General features: G+C 41.1%; 1 protein-coding gene across 7 annotated transcripts in view; it reads left to right on the top strand.

Moving 5' to 3' along the window:
* The window catches only part of SLC10A7 (solute carrier family 10 member 7), a 126595-nt gene that overhangs the window by 66966 nt on the left and 41247 nt on the right, over window positions 1-18382 (top strand). For 2 of the 7 annotated variants that reach the window (XM_081926166.1, XM_081926168.1), the window contains exon 6: window positions 15656-15691. The exons of 2 other annotated variants lie outside the window; for them this stretch is intronic. In XM_081926166.1, the coding sequence (XP_081782292.1) occupies window positions 15656-15691 (36 nt within the window). Of the gene's footprint in view, window positions 1-5395; window positions 5474-5662; window positions 5767-6406; window positions 7344-15655; window positions 15692-18382 lie in introns of those variants that run through there. 3 more of the 7 variants (XM_081926170.1, XM_081926172.1, XM_081926171.1) reach the window with 3 other exon arrangements.

Genomic DNA, 18382 nt, shown 5'->3' with positions numbered 1-18382 from the left:
AACAAGAACCAAGAACAAAAAGCAATATGAAAATTGGTTTGAAATTCTAATGCTAATAGTTTGTCGGTGAGTTTCCTTGGTTATGTCACACTGGTGCAGCACTTTCGTGGGACTGGCTGCCGCTGGAGCTCTGGAGTATGGCTGCCCTGATTGGTTAGTTGCCAGTCATGTGCTTTCCTTTGTTAGCAGCTAGCTGCCCCTTCCCTCAGTGGCTGTACTGCTTATTCCTAAGCTGCCTCCCTACCAGATGGTTGCTTGTATTTCACTAGGCAGAGGTGGGGGTAGGGCTGCCTGAAAAGCTCCACCACCCCCTTCCCTGGTTGATAACCAGGTGTTTGGGGCAGGGGGGGTGGACCAGGAGCTGCCAGGAATCTTTCTCCATCTTCTGCAGTTGCACCAATTTCCTGCACTTGGGAAAGGGCTCCCTCTCAGTCTGCTAATTCCTACAAACACAGGAACAACACATATAAGCATGGCAGTGGTGTTTATTGTGCAGCATCCAGGATGAGGTAAATCATGAAAGGCAAAGATGGGTGTCTGGGGTTGTCAACTAGCAACTCCAGCTGGACAACCTTGCCTTTGGAAATGGCAAGACAGAGAGAGCAACAGTTATAGCATCTGTTTATATGGCTCCAGCTGTATGTTGGGAACATCTTCACATAGTGCCCAAGTATTTGTTATGGAGGATGCCAGGACACAAGAGGTTCATACCATTTCCACCACTTGCCCCTGTAGGATTGCCTACCTACCAGTTGAAAGTGTTATACAGTACATTACTACATGTGTTTCTCCTTTCCTTGCTTGCTTCTGTGGAGTGCCCTTTCCTAGCACCCCCATTTTTGGAGTGTTTGGGTATTTGTGTCTGGAGGCTAAAGATCTTAGGATTCTAGGCTGAGAAGTGGTATCAGTGTTTGTGAGTCGAGGCCCCGCTCCCCGCTTTGTGATGAAATAAGACACGTGGACACAAGTATTTTAGGTTAATGGGCTAAAAAAGGCCACAACTTTATTGGTTACAGAAGGCGAGTGGTATTGGCTTAGGCATTATTGGATCTGAACAGACTATACACTTGACTCCTGGCTGCTCAGCAGGGAGTCACACAAGGGTTAACAACCTGTAGGAGGAGCTTGTTGATGCAAATCAACTGGAAGCTTTCCCCTAGAGTCACCGGGGTTGTGCCATGGCCCTAGCTACCACCTGGGCATCGGACAGGAACCACGACCGCCGGATTCCTTTAACAGAATATCCTTCAAGGGGAGGAATAGGTGATGGCCACAACCTCCCCTCTAACACACAACACATTTTCCAGAGCCCAACTGCCAAACCTTACAATGTCATGCCGATTTGCTACGAGGTAGGCGAAAAACCAAGTGGCTGGTGCCAATCTGCCAAGTGGAAAAAATTCCTACCAGGTCCCTTGGACAACCAAGGTGACAAACCGAGGTCCATAGCAAGGTCAGGTGCTGAAGCAAAACCTAGAGAGAGGGTGGGTGATCTGAGGAAGCCAGAAGAACAATGGAGAGCCCGTGGGCTCACAGCCATTTAAGTGTGGCTAAACCACACACCCCCTGCCAGCTGGATTGGCTGGCTGGGGTGCATGACGCGGGCCCAGGACTCCAATGATGCAGGGGGCCACGCCACGCCCCCGCAAGCGCGGGAAATGATTCCCGCTCACAACCCCTCCCCTCCAGGAAGAGGAGAGGCTTCGCAAGATCCTAGGATGTTCTGGAGACAGGCTGTTTTTTCCAAAGTGCTCCTTTGGTGGGCAAAACTCATCTTCTCCATAGTTCCCCTCACCCAAATTCCCACTTGTATCTGTTAAGTGTCACAGTATTGAGGGTGGCGGGGGGGGGGGAGGGAGAAACACCACCACCATCATGCCATCTTCCTGTCATATACATTTTGTTCACACTGTGTGGACTGTACTAATGGTGATGTACCGTGATGATGTATTCAGTTGCATCATATCCTATGCTCTGTCTTGGCAATACAGGTGAGGTGGTCATTCATACAGAGGAAGGTGGTTTAAATAAAAATAAAATAAAAAATCCCTTCCCAGAACCACCTGCCTCCCATCCATGATTCTCTCCCAGCCATTTTCGCCATTCCCTCAGCATGTCTTCAACAGAACAGGTCTATAGGTAGCATGTTCCAATGACATATCTGTGGTGGTCTCTGAATCTTGTAGTCACTCATATAGATCTCTACTGTAGGGATGGCCTCATAAATCAATGGGAGTATCAATTTTGGCTTGATTGTGCTGATATGCATCAATAATTTCAATATACAAATGTCATGCACATTTCCCTATATAACATGCTTATTACATTGCTAAGATTTTCTTTAAAGAAAGCAGAGTGGGTCATAGGCAAGAAGTTTCATGTGTGAATTTGCCCTGTAATGTATGCAAACATGAAAAATTATATTTCTTTTGATAAAAATGTCTCCCCTAATTCTTGCAATAGCTTTCATTTTATTAGATAGAGATAAAAAGTAAAGCCCTTTTAGTTTTAAATTAGAAATGAAATTGAATATGATGACTGACTGACAATGAAAACTGCTTGCTTAGAAAGGCTATATACTCTGGTTTGAAAATAGTGATGAGAAGCCATTCTGGAAGTGGGTTATATTTCACTTTCTAGAAAAGGAGTGTCTGCCAACATTAATTGTCTTTGCCATGGTGCATTATTTTCATTTCTTGTATTGCCTTTGTCACCATTTGGAAATGGCTTAACACCCTAATGTAAATTTCAGACCGTAGAATCAACAGCATAATAAAACTTCCTTTTAAGTACTGTAGCAGGTTTTTTTCCTGGAAAGTGGCATAGCACCATCTAGTGTAGAAGAACATTTCATTTTGACATAATTTTCTATTCCTAAGAATGCTATAACACTCAATTAATTGGACTGTTTCATGGAAGATAAACTAAATTAGCACACACAGCATCCCAGTCCAAAATATTATCCCAGAAAACAATCAACAATACTCATGTAATCTCAGTCTGGTGATATGATTTAGCACTGCTGTGGTACAGTCCTCAAAATGTACAATTCTTTGTCTATATGTGCTGAAATAGAAAATAATGAGGAACATCCAGTATCAAACTGTCCGATATCCAGATTTACAGGATTTTTGCATTTAATAATTTATCAACAGAAACTGGGAGCCCCTTCTTCTGTGTGTTTAGAATTGTTTATGTCCCTTCATATTACTGTAGACCCAAGGGGGCTTTGGACTTAAGTTTTAAAATGCCCAAATAGTTACTTGGATCATTGAAATCCTGAAAATTGGCCTATATACATAGTGTGTATCTGCAAGCACTTTTAAAAAAAATCTTTATGAAATTTGTCAGCATGAAGACACACAAAATAAATAGGAACAATAAATGCAAATTTTGACCCAGCAACTCAGTAATAAGCATGTATCGTCAAGTAAATTTGTTTTCCAAAGCATTCAGATCAACAGAGACTGTGGAAGATAAGGGTTGACCAACACAGAGAATGTCAAGGGAACTATTCTGCATATTTTCTATAAAACGGTTTAGTAGGAACTTCTCCCTTAATCATCAACACAAGCCGCATACATTTGCAGTGCTGGGGTACCACTGCATTTCCAGGTGCATATGTACAGCATAAGAACCATGCTTCTAGAAAAAGAGATGAGAATCCCTTGCATTTTAGCCTCACAACTCTGGTACACATGTCCAAAGCACATTGTCCATAGCAATATTAAAATAATCAAAGCGTTATTGATTTATCTTTTTGTAAATCTCTTTGAAGTTCTTTTACAATCAAACAGTATATAAATTTTATGAAATAATTAATGTGACAATAATTACATTCAAGGCCTCAACATAACCCGATTAATGGTGATTCAGAAAATACACTGGCAAGGATCCAAACAAGCACACTCCTCAATCCACATTCCCGAGAGGAATTTGGACTGGTGAAAGTAACTCTTCATGCTGCTGTAACTCTGGGAGCTTGAAAAGCAATTTGTGATATGGCATGAGGGTCTGTTTAATTGGGGGGGGGGAGAGAAGCTATCCCCCCCCAATAGCTATTTGGATCCCTGCCATAACTTAGGTACATAGAATTATAATTATTCCTGGCCTGTTGCTATACGTCCATAGGACAGGGTGATACAACCATGAGGCATTAGAGTAGGTAGTACCACTCGACTTTGTAGATAGGGAATACTAATTTGCAGGAACTCCTTGCAAGTGAGGGAGGAAATCTAGCATACCAAGGGAAACTTTCCAGCCTAGCCACTACTTGCCTGTTTGCTTTTTTGGTTTTATTTTATTTTTAAATAGAGTACTAAAAAAGAAAAGAAAGAAAGATACCAACCCACATACCGTCTGAAGTGGTATGGTCCACTCTACCACCTCAGGTTTCTGTTGCCTCATTCTGCTGCATTTGTAGCCTAGGCCTCCAAGAAATAGACGTTAAATTGTGTGTCTTGCTAAGATCAACAGGGACTGAATAGGCATGTATGAGGAAGCATGAAAAAATGTACAGGGAAGTGAGGTAGAATTGAAATACACATTGCTGATGGAGACAGAATACGTGCATGAAAAAGAGAAAGTACGAGTGTGGGGTATTGACCCTTGTCTTAGAAACAGTTAAATATTATTTTCAGAACTGGACAACACTTGGACACCCATATTTCTATTTTAAATGACACATTTCTTTCCTGTGTGTATAAAATTGTCTTCACTCAACTGAGAAGTTTTTCTAGTGTGTAGAAGATGCCCTCTGCTGGAAGAGAGGGTTTCTCACATCTATATGTGTGGGTGTATGATGTATTTTATAAAATAGCATGTATATGTATGTATGCTTTTTAAAAGTGATGCTTACTCAAAAACTGTTGCTCAACATTTTTCTTCTTCTGACCCACCACACACAAGTACACACATTTCTCCTCTATTATGTAAACCAAACATTTGATTACTTTGTAAATTCTAACCTGCATATATCCCACATTTTTCTTCTTTGATGTTATATTTACTACATTTTAAATATTACATATCTATACATCTAAGTAAAATACAAGCCATTCATCTAGTCAGATTATGCTTGCTGAGGGCATAGGATTGCAACTAAAGCTACAGTGCTATGCACATTTACCTGGAAGGAAGTCCTATGGAGCACAGTGGGACTTCTCAATTGATAAGCATAGGGCAATGAGCACAACATTACTGGGGGGAACTTACATTGGCTTAGTGCTATTCTTGTACCAGTGGGAGGCTGCATTGACAAAACTCTTATCCAGTCAATGGTCTTTTCCATCCTTGATGACAGAATAGCTCAAAAGAGGCGGCATAAGCTTAAAATGTTGTAATTGTAGCTAGTAGAGAGCCCTAGATAACTGCCCTTCTATCCATATCCCTACAGCCTCATTGGAGTGTAGGAACCCAACTTACCCTGAAATCAATCATGGCACACTTTCAGAAGTAGAAATGCCCCAGCAAAGAAATATTATTCATGTGTCCTCTAACAAGACACACAGCATAGGGTTACATAACCCTACTACTGTGTCTAAAGCACAAGGAGCACACAAATTGGAACTTTGCCCAAACAGACATGCAACAGGTAGGGGATATGGTGGTGGGGTGGGGTGGGGTTGGTGAAAGGGCAGATGAATGATGCTTGTCTTTTCAGAACCCTTCCAGATACTCTGCTTTTGAACACAAATGCCCAACAGGAACTTCATTGTTGCAACTTGGACTGCAACAACAAAGCACTCAGCACAGAAAAGCCAGGAGGTGTAGCTCACTGCGGGGGTGGGGGTGGGGAGACACTATACTTCAAAGCAGGTATCCCTCATATCCTCCATTCCTTCCTGCCAAACCACCAAGAAAAGACACGGGTGAGCAGAGCACTATCATAAACATCCACAGTGTTAGTGTGTCATCCAGCGTGGCATAGTGGTTAGATTGTCGAACTAGGACCTGGGCATCAAGGATTAAAATCTCCACTCAGCTCACTTGGATGAGTTACTCACTCTCAGCCTATCCTACCTCACAGGGTTTTTGTGAGGATAAAAATGTGGCGGGAGGAGAACTATGTATGCCACCTTGAGCTCCTTGGAATAAACATGGGATGTAACTCAAATAATAAATAATGTGGGTAAAGAGTTTACAGTGGTACCTCGGGTTAAGAACCTAATTCATTCTGGAGGTCTGTTCTTAACCTGAAACTGTTCTTAACCTGAAGCACAACTTTAGCTAATGGGGCCTCCTGCTGCCGCTGCACCACCGCTGCACAATTTCTGTTCTCATCCTGAAGCAAATTTCTTAACCTGAGGTACTATCTCTGGGTTAGCGGAGTCCGTAACCTGAAGCGTATGTAACCCGAGGTCCCACTGTACTGCACTGGCTTTATGACCCTCCATTTACTCAACAGTTTGCAGCAGTGTTTCCTGCATAGGATACACAGGATGAATAAATACTGTGGAATACCAAGAAACCTAGGTAAGTTCTCACCAGGCACGAATGAAAAGAATGTAGAGCACCATGCATTTGATGGTGAGCACCAGAGCTGGGCAGTGGTTGGTTACAGGACTAGAGGCAGGGGATCCAGAGTAGAGCAAACAGTAACTGAAGACAAGACTTCCAGTGCAGCTTCATACGTTGACTTGTCTCAGTGACTTGCATTGTGAATTCCTCTTGAGATTGGGAGGAGAACCAAAGAGAGTTGAGTGCATATGGGGCATGAGGGATAGAAGAGCACATAGTAGCAGCAGTACCCTTTCTCAACCAGTCTTCAACAGCCCTTACTGAGTACTTTAACCACTGGGTTGCAACTGCTACCCATTATTCATCACTATCCCTGTGTTTCTCCACGGGCAACCAGAATGCACAGAAGCAAGTGTCTCCCTCCTCCTGTTGCCATGCAAACCACAAGCAAAAAGGCCTACAACTGTAGCAGTGACCTGTGGGGAGCTATTTATACTTATTTTCTTATGTTTATCTTCCACATTTCTTCCTTCATTAAAGGCAAGGTGGTATCTAGACAGCCACCCAACCAAGCACTGGCAATACCCAGACTTGCTTAGCTTCAGCAAGGTCGTGGTCTTGTGTGCCATCAGACCACAACCTTGGAAATTAGGTGCTCCGCTGCTTGCATAGTTCCTGTGACTTAGCAGAGTTTTCAAAGACATACAATAGGTGATGGATATCCCATGATGAAGAAAGCTACCTGTGGTACTCCTGTGTCCATCATGCCGCTCTTGAAGGCACGGAGGTCCTGCGAAAACAAGCAAGTTGGTTAGCCCATTACTATATGATGCTGTCAGAACTTAATTCCAGAAATGATGCTGCCAATAAAAGCTATGATTCATTCACCTGTGTTGCTGTTATTACTGATACTTTGCGAATAGAGTCTGCTTCCCTCAAACTCAACTGTCTTCATAAGGGAACACACAATGGGAGGGAGCAGAAGGTTCTTTACAGTACCCCACTAGGGCTAAGAGACTGCATCTTCACCATGGTTTTGCCCCTTGAACACCAGCAAGGGTAGCAGGATGGCCCCTGCAGTTCATGGTGCTGCTGGCTTTTCCTCCTAGGAATTGGTTGTATGATAAATCAGGCTGCATGAATTGAAGGAGGAAATGGATGACATGTTCTTCTGAGGAAACACCACCTACTGGCAAGCAGCCAGATGCATGTCCATGTGTGCGTATGGTTGGTTGCAGTGGAAGGGGGTGAGCAAAATGGCTTGTATCCTGGGCCTCACTGAGGCTGGCAGTTGGCAGAGTGAGTATGTTAGTCCTTTCACTCCATTGGCAAGCACTCTCTCCTGTTTCAGGTGTGCATGTGTGTCTCCTCCCAACTCTTTCTCCTGGGAATCTAGTCCGGGATTGAACCTAAGATCGTCTGTGGTGTGCCTATGCTGTTTTCTAAGGCTAGAGCTCCATGTTGTTGAGTCCATCTAGTCCTGCCTACATGGCTTGTCCAGTAATCAGCATGCAAAAGAACAAGGAGACTACAAAAGCCCCAGCACAGATTCTTCTTCTTCTTCCTCCTGAGTATAGTACTCAGTGGTATTCCTGGGTTCTAGATCTGCTTCCTCTCTCTTTCCCCATCCAAACACCTAGTTGTCAGTGGGGCACCCATACAATCATCTTTGCCCTTTGGGAGTCATCTCACCTGGGTGGGAAATTCACACTGAACTAGCCGTCTTTAAACAAACAAACAAACAAATAAATAAATGCTATGCTGCTGCCTTCTGTGGTGTGTAGCTTTCTGTTTTATGTGCTCCCACCCCTTGAAAAAAGCTTCCATCTTAATGTAAACACAAATATGAACTTGTTGTGTGCTATGCTCTGAATACACTGTGTGTGGGAAAATATTTGGATTCATCCTGCATGTACAGCTCCTGATCCGAATCTTTTGCATTGTAGTAGCAAAGTGGTATGTTCTGGTGGAATAACATTATCATGGCATTTCTGCTGCTGTTGTTAGTTTATTAGTGCCATTCCTACAATGGTCAGTAGGGATGCCATTAGTTTGCAGTACCAGAATGTGTGGGTGGAACTTGTAGGGGTGCTATGGCAGTGCCTGCTCATACTGGTACATCGGCTTTTGTTTCTCATGCTATTCTTGTGCACAAGTTCATGACTACTTAATGTTGGCTTTAGTGCTGGCTTCGCAGGGCCAGAGGACTGGTCTGCCTGACTTACTAGCAGACATTCTGTGTGTGCACATTGTGTGTGTCTGGCAGGTGAAATTGTTCCCAAGGTGACTATTTTGTAAATGGTAGAAACACTATCCATTTCTGACACCTAATGCTATTACTGTGTTTTGCATATGATGTGTCTAGCTGTGTTAATGATCCAATCTCTCCTCTTAAGAGACCACAAAAGATGCTGTCCCAGGGGAAAGAAAACCATGAAGCTTCCGATTGGGATTGGATGCCCAGGGCATAATCCCACCATCGGAAATTAAAACTGGCAGATTACGTCCCTTCTAATAAAGTAAAGGTTGTCTCACAATTGCATTTCTGATTTTATAATCCAGTCATTAAAATACAAACATGGGACCTCTCTTTTTAAAAACCTTTTTTTATTTTTACCTTTTGTCACACTTGTCATTTTTAATTGACTTGGAATATAGAAGTTGCATGCATTTGTGAAAATATAATTAAGCTCAACTTTTCATAGCCAGGTGCTTAGCCAAAAATGCAAAACAGATGAATGTTAGTTTAAGAAGAGCTGATTTAGCTAATGGCTGTCAATTCACAAAGGCTGCATTTATCACAAAAAAATACTGTAAATTATATCACATGTAAATAAACTAGATGGTTTTTCTCGCTTGATCTGGTAGTGTTTTAAAGTGTGAATTTGCAAAAAGAAAAATGGAAAGTACATGGGACAGAATTGTAAAAAAATTGGGAAATGTTGAAAATCGTAAACATTGGAAGAGAAAAAGACAGAGAATGAAATAATCATTTAGTATTTAAAAACTTTTATTAAACTAATGGTGCAAGATGAAAAAGGCATACATATTTGGTAAAAGCAACTATGACTATTTTTAGGAGCAGAGTAGTACTCTTATCTGTAAAATGTGTTTAGAGTAATATTCTTTTAAAAGAAAATAATCATGTCTGTTTTTTTCTTTTGTTTTTGTTCTGATGTTACTGTTTCATGGGAAATTAGTTAGTTGTCCCATAAAGGGATAAGATACTAAAATGGGAAAGGATATATATCCTCCTTGCTTAGCTTGTTCTCTCTAGTGGCAGCTGATCTTCCCTGAGTAGATAAATGGGTAATTTCCCTTCCTCTGACTGCTCAGGGAAGATCAGATGCTGCCAGAGAGAACAAAATGAACTTGCCAGCAAAGTACAGTATAGGCTAGCCGCTAGCCAATTACAAAGCTAGCCATGGTGAGTGAGTGAGTGAGTGAGTGGCAGCAGGGGCTTTTTCCTTGCTGAAAGCACCATACAAGGTAAGGGTAAAACAAGTGATTTGAAGGTGTCCCCAGCTCTTTCTTTGATGCTGGGGAGGGATGGAGAGGTGGCTGTAAAAGGCACAGAATGACTGCAGCTGGAGAGGCTGCAATTTTTAGACTACATACTTGGGAGCAATCTTTTAGCAGATCCATAAATGTCAGTGGGATAGCTCTAAAATACGTGGTTTAAAGACTGGCATCTTAAGCTTTAATTCTCAGTCTCTGAAGAAGTACACCCTTAGCAAAAGTCAGCCAGAGTGATTCCTTCCTTAATAATTAACTCATGGCTTAAAATAAAAATAAAAAAAAATCTTCATTGTCTTCTTGCATTGCAATCTGGTTTGGCAGATAATAAGGGCATTGTGCATATTGTTGAAAACCAAACACCTTCCCTATTCAAATTAATATTCGAAACTGAAATAAGAAGTTAGTTTTTAATCTTCTGTTGGAAGATAAAAACCTACCCCTCGGTGCCTCTTTTCCTTTCAGAAAAGCATAACTGCCTTTCCCAAATATGACATGTTAGATGATCCTCACTGTAAAGAAAAGTGCATTTACAGGTTCCTGATGTGACTGCTTCTACACAGAATCATTCTTTGTATGAGCATTTTGGGTCAGGCTGTGAATTTTCCTCTTCTTCTCCTTCCCACTAAAATCATTGAAATATATTCTGTCGGTCTTTCACATCAGAGGTGTAAATGGATTTCTTGAAAGTTTTTCTTCAGAATGGTAAAAGGCAATCACTTTACAACTTTGACTCCATTACGAGCTGCAACACAAAGCTACAAAGATACCACCCTAACTTTGAGAATACTCTGCTGCTGAGTGACCTTGCCTCCACAAGGGCAGATACTGTACATACTCTGTCTGTGCAAAGAAATGTTTGGGCAGAATCTCTGTATGCTGCTTGTTTGATAGCACTTGCACAAGAAGCACAGTAGAGGGAAGAGCAGTCAAGTTTAAGTTTTGAGAATGGTTCTGTTTTACTGACGGCACTTTTGTGTGCCCTGTGGTGGAAATGAGATTATCCCCTTTTTTTCCTTATTTTTTAATGACACCAGCATTGTATGGTCATAGTTAACATACTGTACAGTGGTGCCTCGCAAGACGAAATTAATTCGTTCCGCAAGTTTTTTCGTCTTGCGAGTTTTTCGTCTTGCGAAGCACGGTTTCCCATAGGAATGCATTAAAAATCAATTAATACGTTCCTATGGAGACTGCTTGCCAGGCTGGCGGTGCGGAGAAGGGCTTTTCTCCCCACCACAAGCCTTCAGCACAGGTACGGGAACAGAGGGGAAGGCGCGCAGCGCTTCTCCTCTGTTCCCGGGGCTTGCGGTGGGAGGAGGGTTTTTCCTCCCCACCGCCAACATTCAGAACAGCATTCTGAATGTTGGCGGTGGGGAGGAAAGCCCTCCTCCCACCGCAAGCCTTCGGAGGAGGCTGGCGATGGGGCGGAGAGCCCTCCTCCCCCCGCCAGGCTTCGGAGGGCTTCTCCGAAGCCTGGCGGGGGGAGGAGGGCTCTCCGCCCCATCGCCAGCCTTCAGAGGAGCCCTCCAAAGCCTGGCGGGGGGAGGAGGGCTCTCCGCCCCATCGCCAGGCTTTGGAGAAGCCCTCCGAAGCCTGGCGGGGGGAGGAGGGCTCTCCGCCCCATCGCCAGGCTTTGGAGAAGCCCTCCGAAGCCTGGCGGGGGGAGGAGGGCTCTCCGCCCCATCGCCAGGCTTCGGAGGAGGTCCGAGGACAGTGGGGAAGACGCGCTGCACTTCCCCGCTGTCCCTGGAGATTTCCCTATGGGCTTCCGTCTTGCGAAGGAAGCCCATAGGGAAATTCATTTTGCGTCTAGCGGGTTTTTCGTCTTGCGAGGCGTTCGTCTTGCGGGGCACCACTGTACAGATATTTGCTTTCGGAATTTAGGCATTTCATTATACAGTAGTATTACAGTACTGAAATTGCAGTACTAAGGAAGAAGTTCTGAACAGCACTTATTTCCTCACTGGTAGTATTTGGCTCCTGAGGAAACAGGCAAAGCAACATAACCTCTTAAAATATTTAGCTTTTAAAGCTTTTATACATAGACAGTGACCATTAGGCAATGCATTTGAGTTCAGAAGAGATGCAGTTTTTAGTGACGCTGTGCAACTTTCAGCATACATTTGTTTATATTTTTAACAAAATGCAACTATCAAATGAATCTCTGGATATATAATTCTATATGTAGCAAAATATTTAGTTTGGGTCCTCCCTAATTTTTTCATGTGCTTTTTTCTATATCACCCTACCCCCTATATGTTTTCATATACATCAAAGTTCAATAAGTTGCTGATAAAGGCTTCAGACACCTTGTAAAGACCTGCATTTTCTCCCAGGCTTTCCCTGACCCATAAAATCAGACCCTTTTATGTTTCTGAATCTTTCTGACTCCTGTTTTTATATTATTTTTAGTTACTTTTGCTTTGCTTTTTTATTGGTTTCAGGTTGTATCTGTGTTTTCATGATATTGTTTGTTTTTTATATTGCACACCACTTAGAGATTTTAAAATATTAAGCTGTTTATAAATGCTTTTAAGTAAATAAATGCCATTTGCCCCTTAGATTCTAAATATGGGACAAGAGGCTCATATACTGTAAGACCCTTGGGTCATCGTTTAGGCTTAGCTGAGTTTCCATCACAGAACAAAATTTGCCCCTATAAATAACTGGCATAACCCCACCCTATGACCCCCACAACACATGCCAGAGACCTGCAGGAATTATCCAGTGTGTGTGTGCCAATATTTCAACAAAACCAGCTGCCTGGAAATTGGTAGAACTAAACAAGTTATTCTCCCTCAGTCCTTTCCTGACAGTGACATTAAAGACATTAAGAAAGTAGATAGTTAAAATCTGTTGAATTATTGTAATGGAGGGCAAAACATATGTTTCAAAAGTGGTTTCTACTGTATAGAACAATCTCTTTCCAAACACATGTGAAATATAGATGTTTTGTGCTTTCGCCACAAGCGAAAGAGAATGAACAGAACTGTCTGGACATGTGTCACGTTGAAAATATTTCTTCTCCTGCCTCCTCTTTCCTCCCCTCTGCTTTCTGGGAGCTCACCTGATCTTAGCTTTTTATCCTACCTTCAGACTTTCTGTCGTGAAAGTCAAAAGCATTTTAAATTTCAGCAAGCGTATGGTGGCTGGGGTGAAAACCAATGTAAGGCCGGCATTTTATTTAATTGTATCTATTTCATTGTAGCTGATCTGTATACCAGTGTGTTATAACGGTTTGAGTGTCAGAATGGGGACTGGGAGACTCAGGTTGAAATCCCCACTCAGCCAGAAAGCTTCATGAGGTAACACATTCTCTGAGCCTCACTGGCTTGTTGTGAGGATAAAATGGGGGAAAGAGAAACCTTTTATATCACACTAAGCTACTTCCTGTAGTAGAAGAGTAGGACAAAAATGTTGTCTATGAAATAAATAAGGGTGCACAATTATTAGTTGTGTTAAACATTTATATATGTTACAGTTAACAGTAACAAGTGTCCTTAGTTATCCAAGTGCCCTTTGCATTCATTGGTGAGAAAACTAGAGCCACTGAGTAGACTATTTAATCTGTGCATTTCTCCCTATATGTCCACAAATAGAAGGTCTGCATTCCAGCAGACTCTCTGAGGAGCCCAGGTCCCTCATGTGCCTCTGGCATGAAACACAAATAAATATATGGTCCAAAATAGAAAAGCCTGTGTCCTGAACTGGTGTAAGGAATCCAGATTTTTGTTATTTTTATTTCAGTTCATAGCCTGCCCTGTCCCAAAGGTCCATAGCAGCTAACAGCATGTGCATTTTATGTAGAGCCCTTGCCTCACCCTTCTTCACAACAAACTTGTGAATGGAGGTCATGAATATTTCCTTTTACGAGTGTGGAACTTAAAACTGAGAATGACATGTCAAGGTAAATCAGGGAAATATGGTAGAGCAGGGATTTAAACCCAGATCAAAGACTGTGGACTACTTTGGGTTTTGTTTAAACACATGCACACACATACATACAGATTAGTCCTTTTGTAATGCAGAAAATTGTAATGCAGAAAATTATATCTAATAGTTATATTTTTGGGGGGGAATAACCTTAGTTTTTAATGGAAGGGCTAAGTAAGATCTGTGAATTAATATGCATTAAGTAGCAGGCTGTTTTATTAATTTATGATAAGTATTGAAGTATGACGGAGTGGGTGAAGTGAGAATTACCATTTGCTGCTGTGAAAATGATGCTTGTCATGTTATCTCCCAATCCTAAAGCGTTGTCTTAAGCTTTGTCTTCATGAGACTTAAAATCTTGTATTATGCCCAGTGATCAGCCTTAAACCTCTTTGCTGTCACTGAAGAAAACAAATCTTTTGCCTTTCTTTGCCTAGGGGATGTGGAGAGCTGAAGTGGTCCTATGTGACTAAATTAGATGAAAGACTTGCCTTCCCACCACGGAGACACAGAGTCTAATCAAGTGAAATGAGTTCTGAGATCTCCACTCACTTCCTAGAGGATATCAGTTTACATTACAAAATCACGCGACACCTAATTCATCACAGTTGATGCAGACTTTACTCGAGAGAGGGCCACAGCTCAGACAAGGATAGTAAACCACCTGTCCCCTCTGTGGAAGGTTTGATTATTAAGGCAGTGGGAAGCAATGGTGGGAAGGGTCTTTTGACCTGTATTTTATTTATTTTACATAAAGGGAGAGGGAGATGTCAAACTTAAAAGTGGAAAGATTTATACTTTTAATTATAGTTAACATAGATCATTCCCACCCCTTCATCTACATATGAAGCTAAACTTTTTCTTTTCTTTTTTCCAATTTTTTAATTAAATTTTCCACAATTATAACAAAATACAAAAAGTGAAAACAAAAACCAAAAATAAAGAAAAAAAAGAAACATACCAAAGGGGGGGAGGGGAACAGTACAACACATTACAAGAGAAATACAACCAAAACCACACCATAAAAAAGAAAAAATAATCTTAATACCTTAAAACCCAACCTTGCTTACATATTGATTGACTTCCTCTAATCCCTCCCTTCTGAATTTCCTTGTATTTGAATGTAACAGCTTTCCAATATCATTATTAAACATCAATATTCCAATTATAATCAAATTTGTTCACTTTTCTTACTATTCTAAATCCCATTTATTTAATTGAATCCTAATTTAATCCTAGGCCTTTTTGGTACTTTCAAGTAGTTTCTAAGTTTTTTATATTACAATATTTATTCAAATAGTCCTTAAATTTCCTCCAATCTTCTTGATATTCCTCTTCTCTCTGGTCGCGGATTCTTCCCATCAGGTCAGCTAGCTCCGAAAAGTCCATCATCTTCATCTGCCAATCTTCCATTGTTGGTAATTCTTGTGTTTTCCAATTTTTGGCTAGTAAAATTCTAGCAGCTGTTGTGGCATACAAAACCAATTTAACATCTTTCTTGGGCAATTCCAAACCTGTTATCCCAAGTGAAGCTAAACTTTTTCTGTTTGTTGGCACAGAAGTGTTTTAAAAGTTGTATATCAGTTCAGCATCACAAATCATGGTTGTATGTTACCAGAAAAGTGACATTGCAGTGGCTTTGTAAATAGATGCCCAAATGTTTTTCAGGGTGATATCTAATGTCTTCATGCTTCCATATTTGGTGTGGTGAAGAAAAACTAATCAACTTCTTGATTTCTTTCAGGGCATTGTGATAACTCCCTTACTCCTGCTGCTTTTTGTGAGTATCTTAATATTGCTTTTCTTTCTGTCATCATCACATTGACTGTTAAGTAGTGTCATATTGGATGTGGAAAAGGGGCCATTTTGAATGTTCCAGACTATTTTCAATGATCAAAGTACACATGATTAGTTCTTGACAATTTTCTAAGTTGATATAAATAAAAATGTGTCATGGAAGCAGTTATCACCATGTGCTCATCTAGATTAGCAGTTGCATTGATACCAAAACAAGGAGCAGCATTAAATGGCAAGTAACTTACTGGAAGATCTATCTTCTCCTATGTAGGCAGTATCTGCTCTAGATTTTGATTTGATTCCTTATACTCCTATGCTGCTTATCATTCAAATGAATCCCAAAGCAGTTTGCAAACAGTAAATAACAGTAACATGTTAGAATGTAATAAAACATCATAAATACAGCATGGATCATACGGAATAATGAACACATCATCAGTGAAACAATTACCTTCTTTATAACACTGTTAACAAAGCAACTACTAAAAAATAAACTAGACATCACAATTAAAGCAAAAGTCATATGATCAATACATTATTTATAATTTACAAAGCAATATTAGCAACGTTAACAAAATAGCAGGCAAAAAGAAAACGTTTGCACACACACTCCACACCCCCTTGACTCATAATCTTTCAGTCTATTCTTCTCATTAAAATACACATAGAAATAAGGCCTGTGATAGCAACCTCCTCCTAAAGGTTCCTCTGGCTGGAGATTGGGCAGCAGAAATGAAATCAACCACCCTCTGATAGCAAACAGATTAAGAGGGGCCCTTAGACAATATAATGGAAATGTAAGACTTGGCAGGATTTTGTTTTTGTAAGTAACGGGATAAATGTGCTTTATATCTGTATAGTTGAAAAAAGAAGGGAAATATATTTGTGATTTTCAGGTTGCCATTTTTAAGTACATGGTAGGGAACCAATAAATATGTATTTCTAAATCCTTGCCTGCTCTTTTGACTGAGATAAACAATAAACTTCAATGGAGATGTTAAAACACACAGAGAGAGCTAAAATGGTGAACAGTTTTTTGTGTGTTTATCAGGAGTATTATCTTGTATGATGACAAATTGCTAAAGCCATTGGGGCTATTAACCAAATTTTGCTCACATTTACCTGCTGCTGGTCTTCAAATCAGGAGGCATATTTGTTCAACCATTTGTTTGGTTGAATTATATTCCTAGAATGAAACCAAGAGACTTTATTCTGTGTTTCTCAAATGTCGTCTTTGTTGCTTGGTGCTCTGTATGTGACTTTGAAAGAGGGATTTCAGAGGAACGTTTAACAATATATTTAATTCTTATTTCAACCCTGCTGAAATAAGTAGCTAATTTCCCATTTGGTTTACATGGCTGTAGATGTGTAACAAGGGAGAAAGGAAATGACACAAAGAGAAAATCAGCTATGAATTATAACTTAGAAATCTCCAGAGAGGAAATTCTAGGTATGGTCTACTATATAGAAAATGTTTTTGTTTACCTGTGTTTAACCTAGAAGGGTTTAAATATCCTAGAAAAGCTTGTAATTTAGGATTCCATATAGTGAATTGAAGTGCTACCCTTAGAAGAACTAAGTGAAATTTCTTTATGCATTGCTTAGCTCCCTACACATATTTTTCTGGTTCACCTGACACTGACAATGCTGGGTAATATAGCAAAATTGGAACATAAAGTTAGTTGAGACTGCCAGCACTCCCTCAGCCTTTGACTGCACCAAATCCCCAGACCAAATGCAGCAATTAAGAAAAGAAATGTGGACTTTCTTGTCTTGTCAAATTTGGTCACTTGTTCTGTCTGAACTAATGGAGGTGTGTTTCAGAATACATTAAGGGTAAAAGTAAAGGACCCCTAACAGTTAAGTCCAGTCGCGAACAACTCTGGGGTTGCAGTGGTCATCTTGCTTTACTGGCCAAGGGAGCCAACAGTTTTTCCGGGTCATGTGGCCAGCATCACTCAGCCGCTTCTGGCGAAACCAGAGCAGCACACAGAAATGCCGTTTACCTTCCCGCCAGAGCAGTACCTATTTATCTACTTGCACTTTGACGTGTTTTCAAACTGCTAGGTTGGCAGGAGCAGGGACCGAACAACGGGAGCTCACCCCGTCATGGGGATTTGAACAGCCGATCTTCTGATCGGCAAGCCCAAGGCTCTGTGGTTTAACCCACAGCACCACCCGCATTTTTCTCTCTAAATCAAGAGAGTGTTCTACTTAGTCCTGTTCCTAATTAGTGGCATATGTTGGTGGTGGGAGGCAGTATTCCCTTTGGAAAGCAAGCCCCATACCATGTCTCAAGGGAACAGTTTTGTCATTCCTGCTCACAGTTTTGCTTCTATTCTCAAACCACCTTAAGGTTGTCCGCATTGGTAAGATGTTGATCCATTGGAATTATTTTTAAAAGCCTTGTTCCTAGTCCTCATATTAACACCTCCTTTTTGCTATCTCCCCTAGTAATCACACAGTATGCCCCTAGCCCTGCCTTCTGCCCCTAACCGTGGCTTCAGTCTTGCCTCTTCTTTTGCATCCATCCCCTATTTCTATTTATAAAACTGAACTTAGAGATGCATGCAGACATGATTTTATGATATTTTCTGTTGTCTTGCACATGGTGGTTGAAAGGTGTAAGGAAAACATTATGAGTGCAGTTTTATGTGAAAAAGAAGTTTTTGGG

This window comes from Podarcis melisellensis (assembly GCF_964234715.1).
Source record: "Podarcis melisellensis genome assembly, chromosome: 9".
Classification (NCBI taxonomy): Eukaryota; Metazoa; Chordata; class Lepidosauria; order Squamata; family Lacertidae; genus Podarcis; species Podarcis melisellensis.
This window is presented reverse-complemented; position numbering and strand designations above follow the sequence as displayed.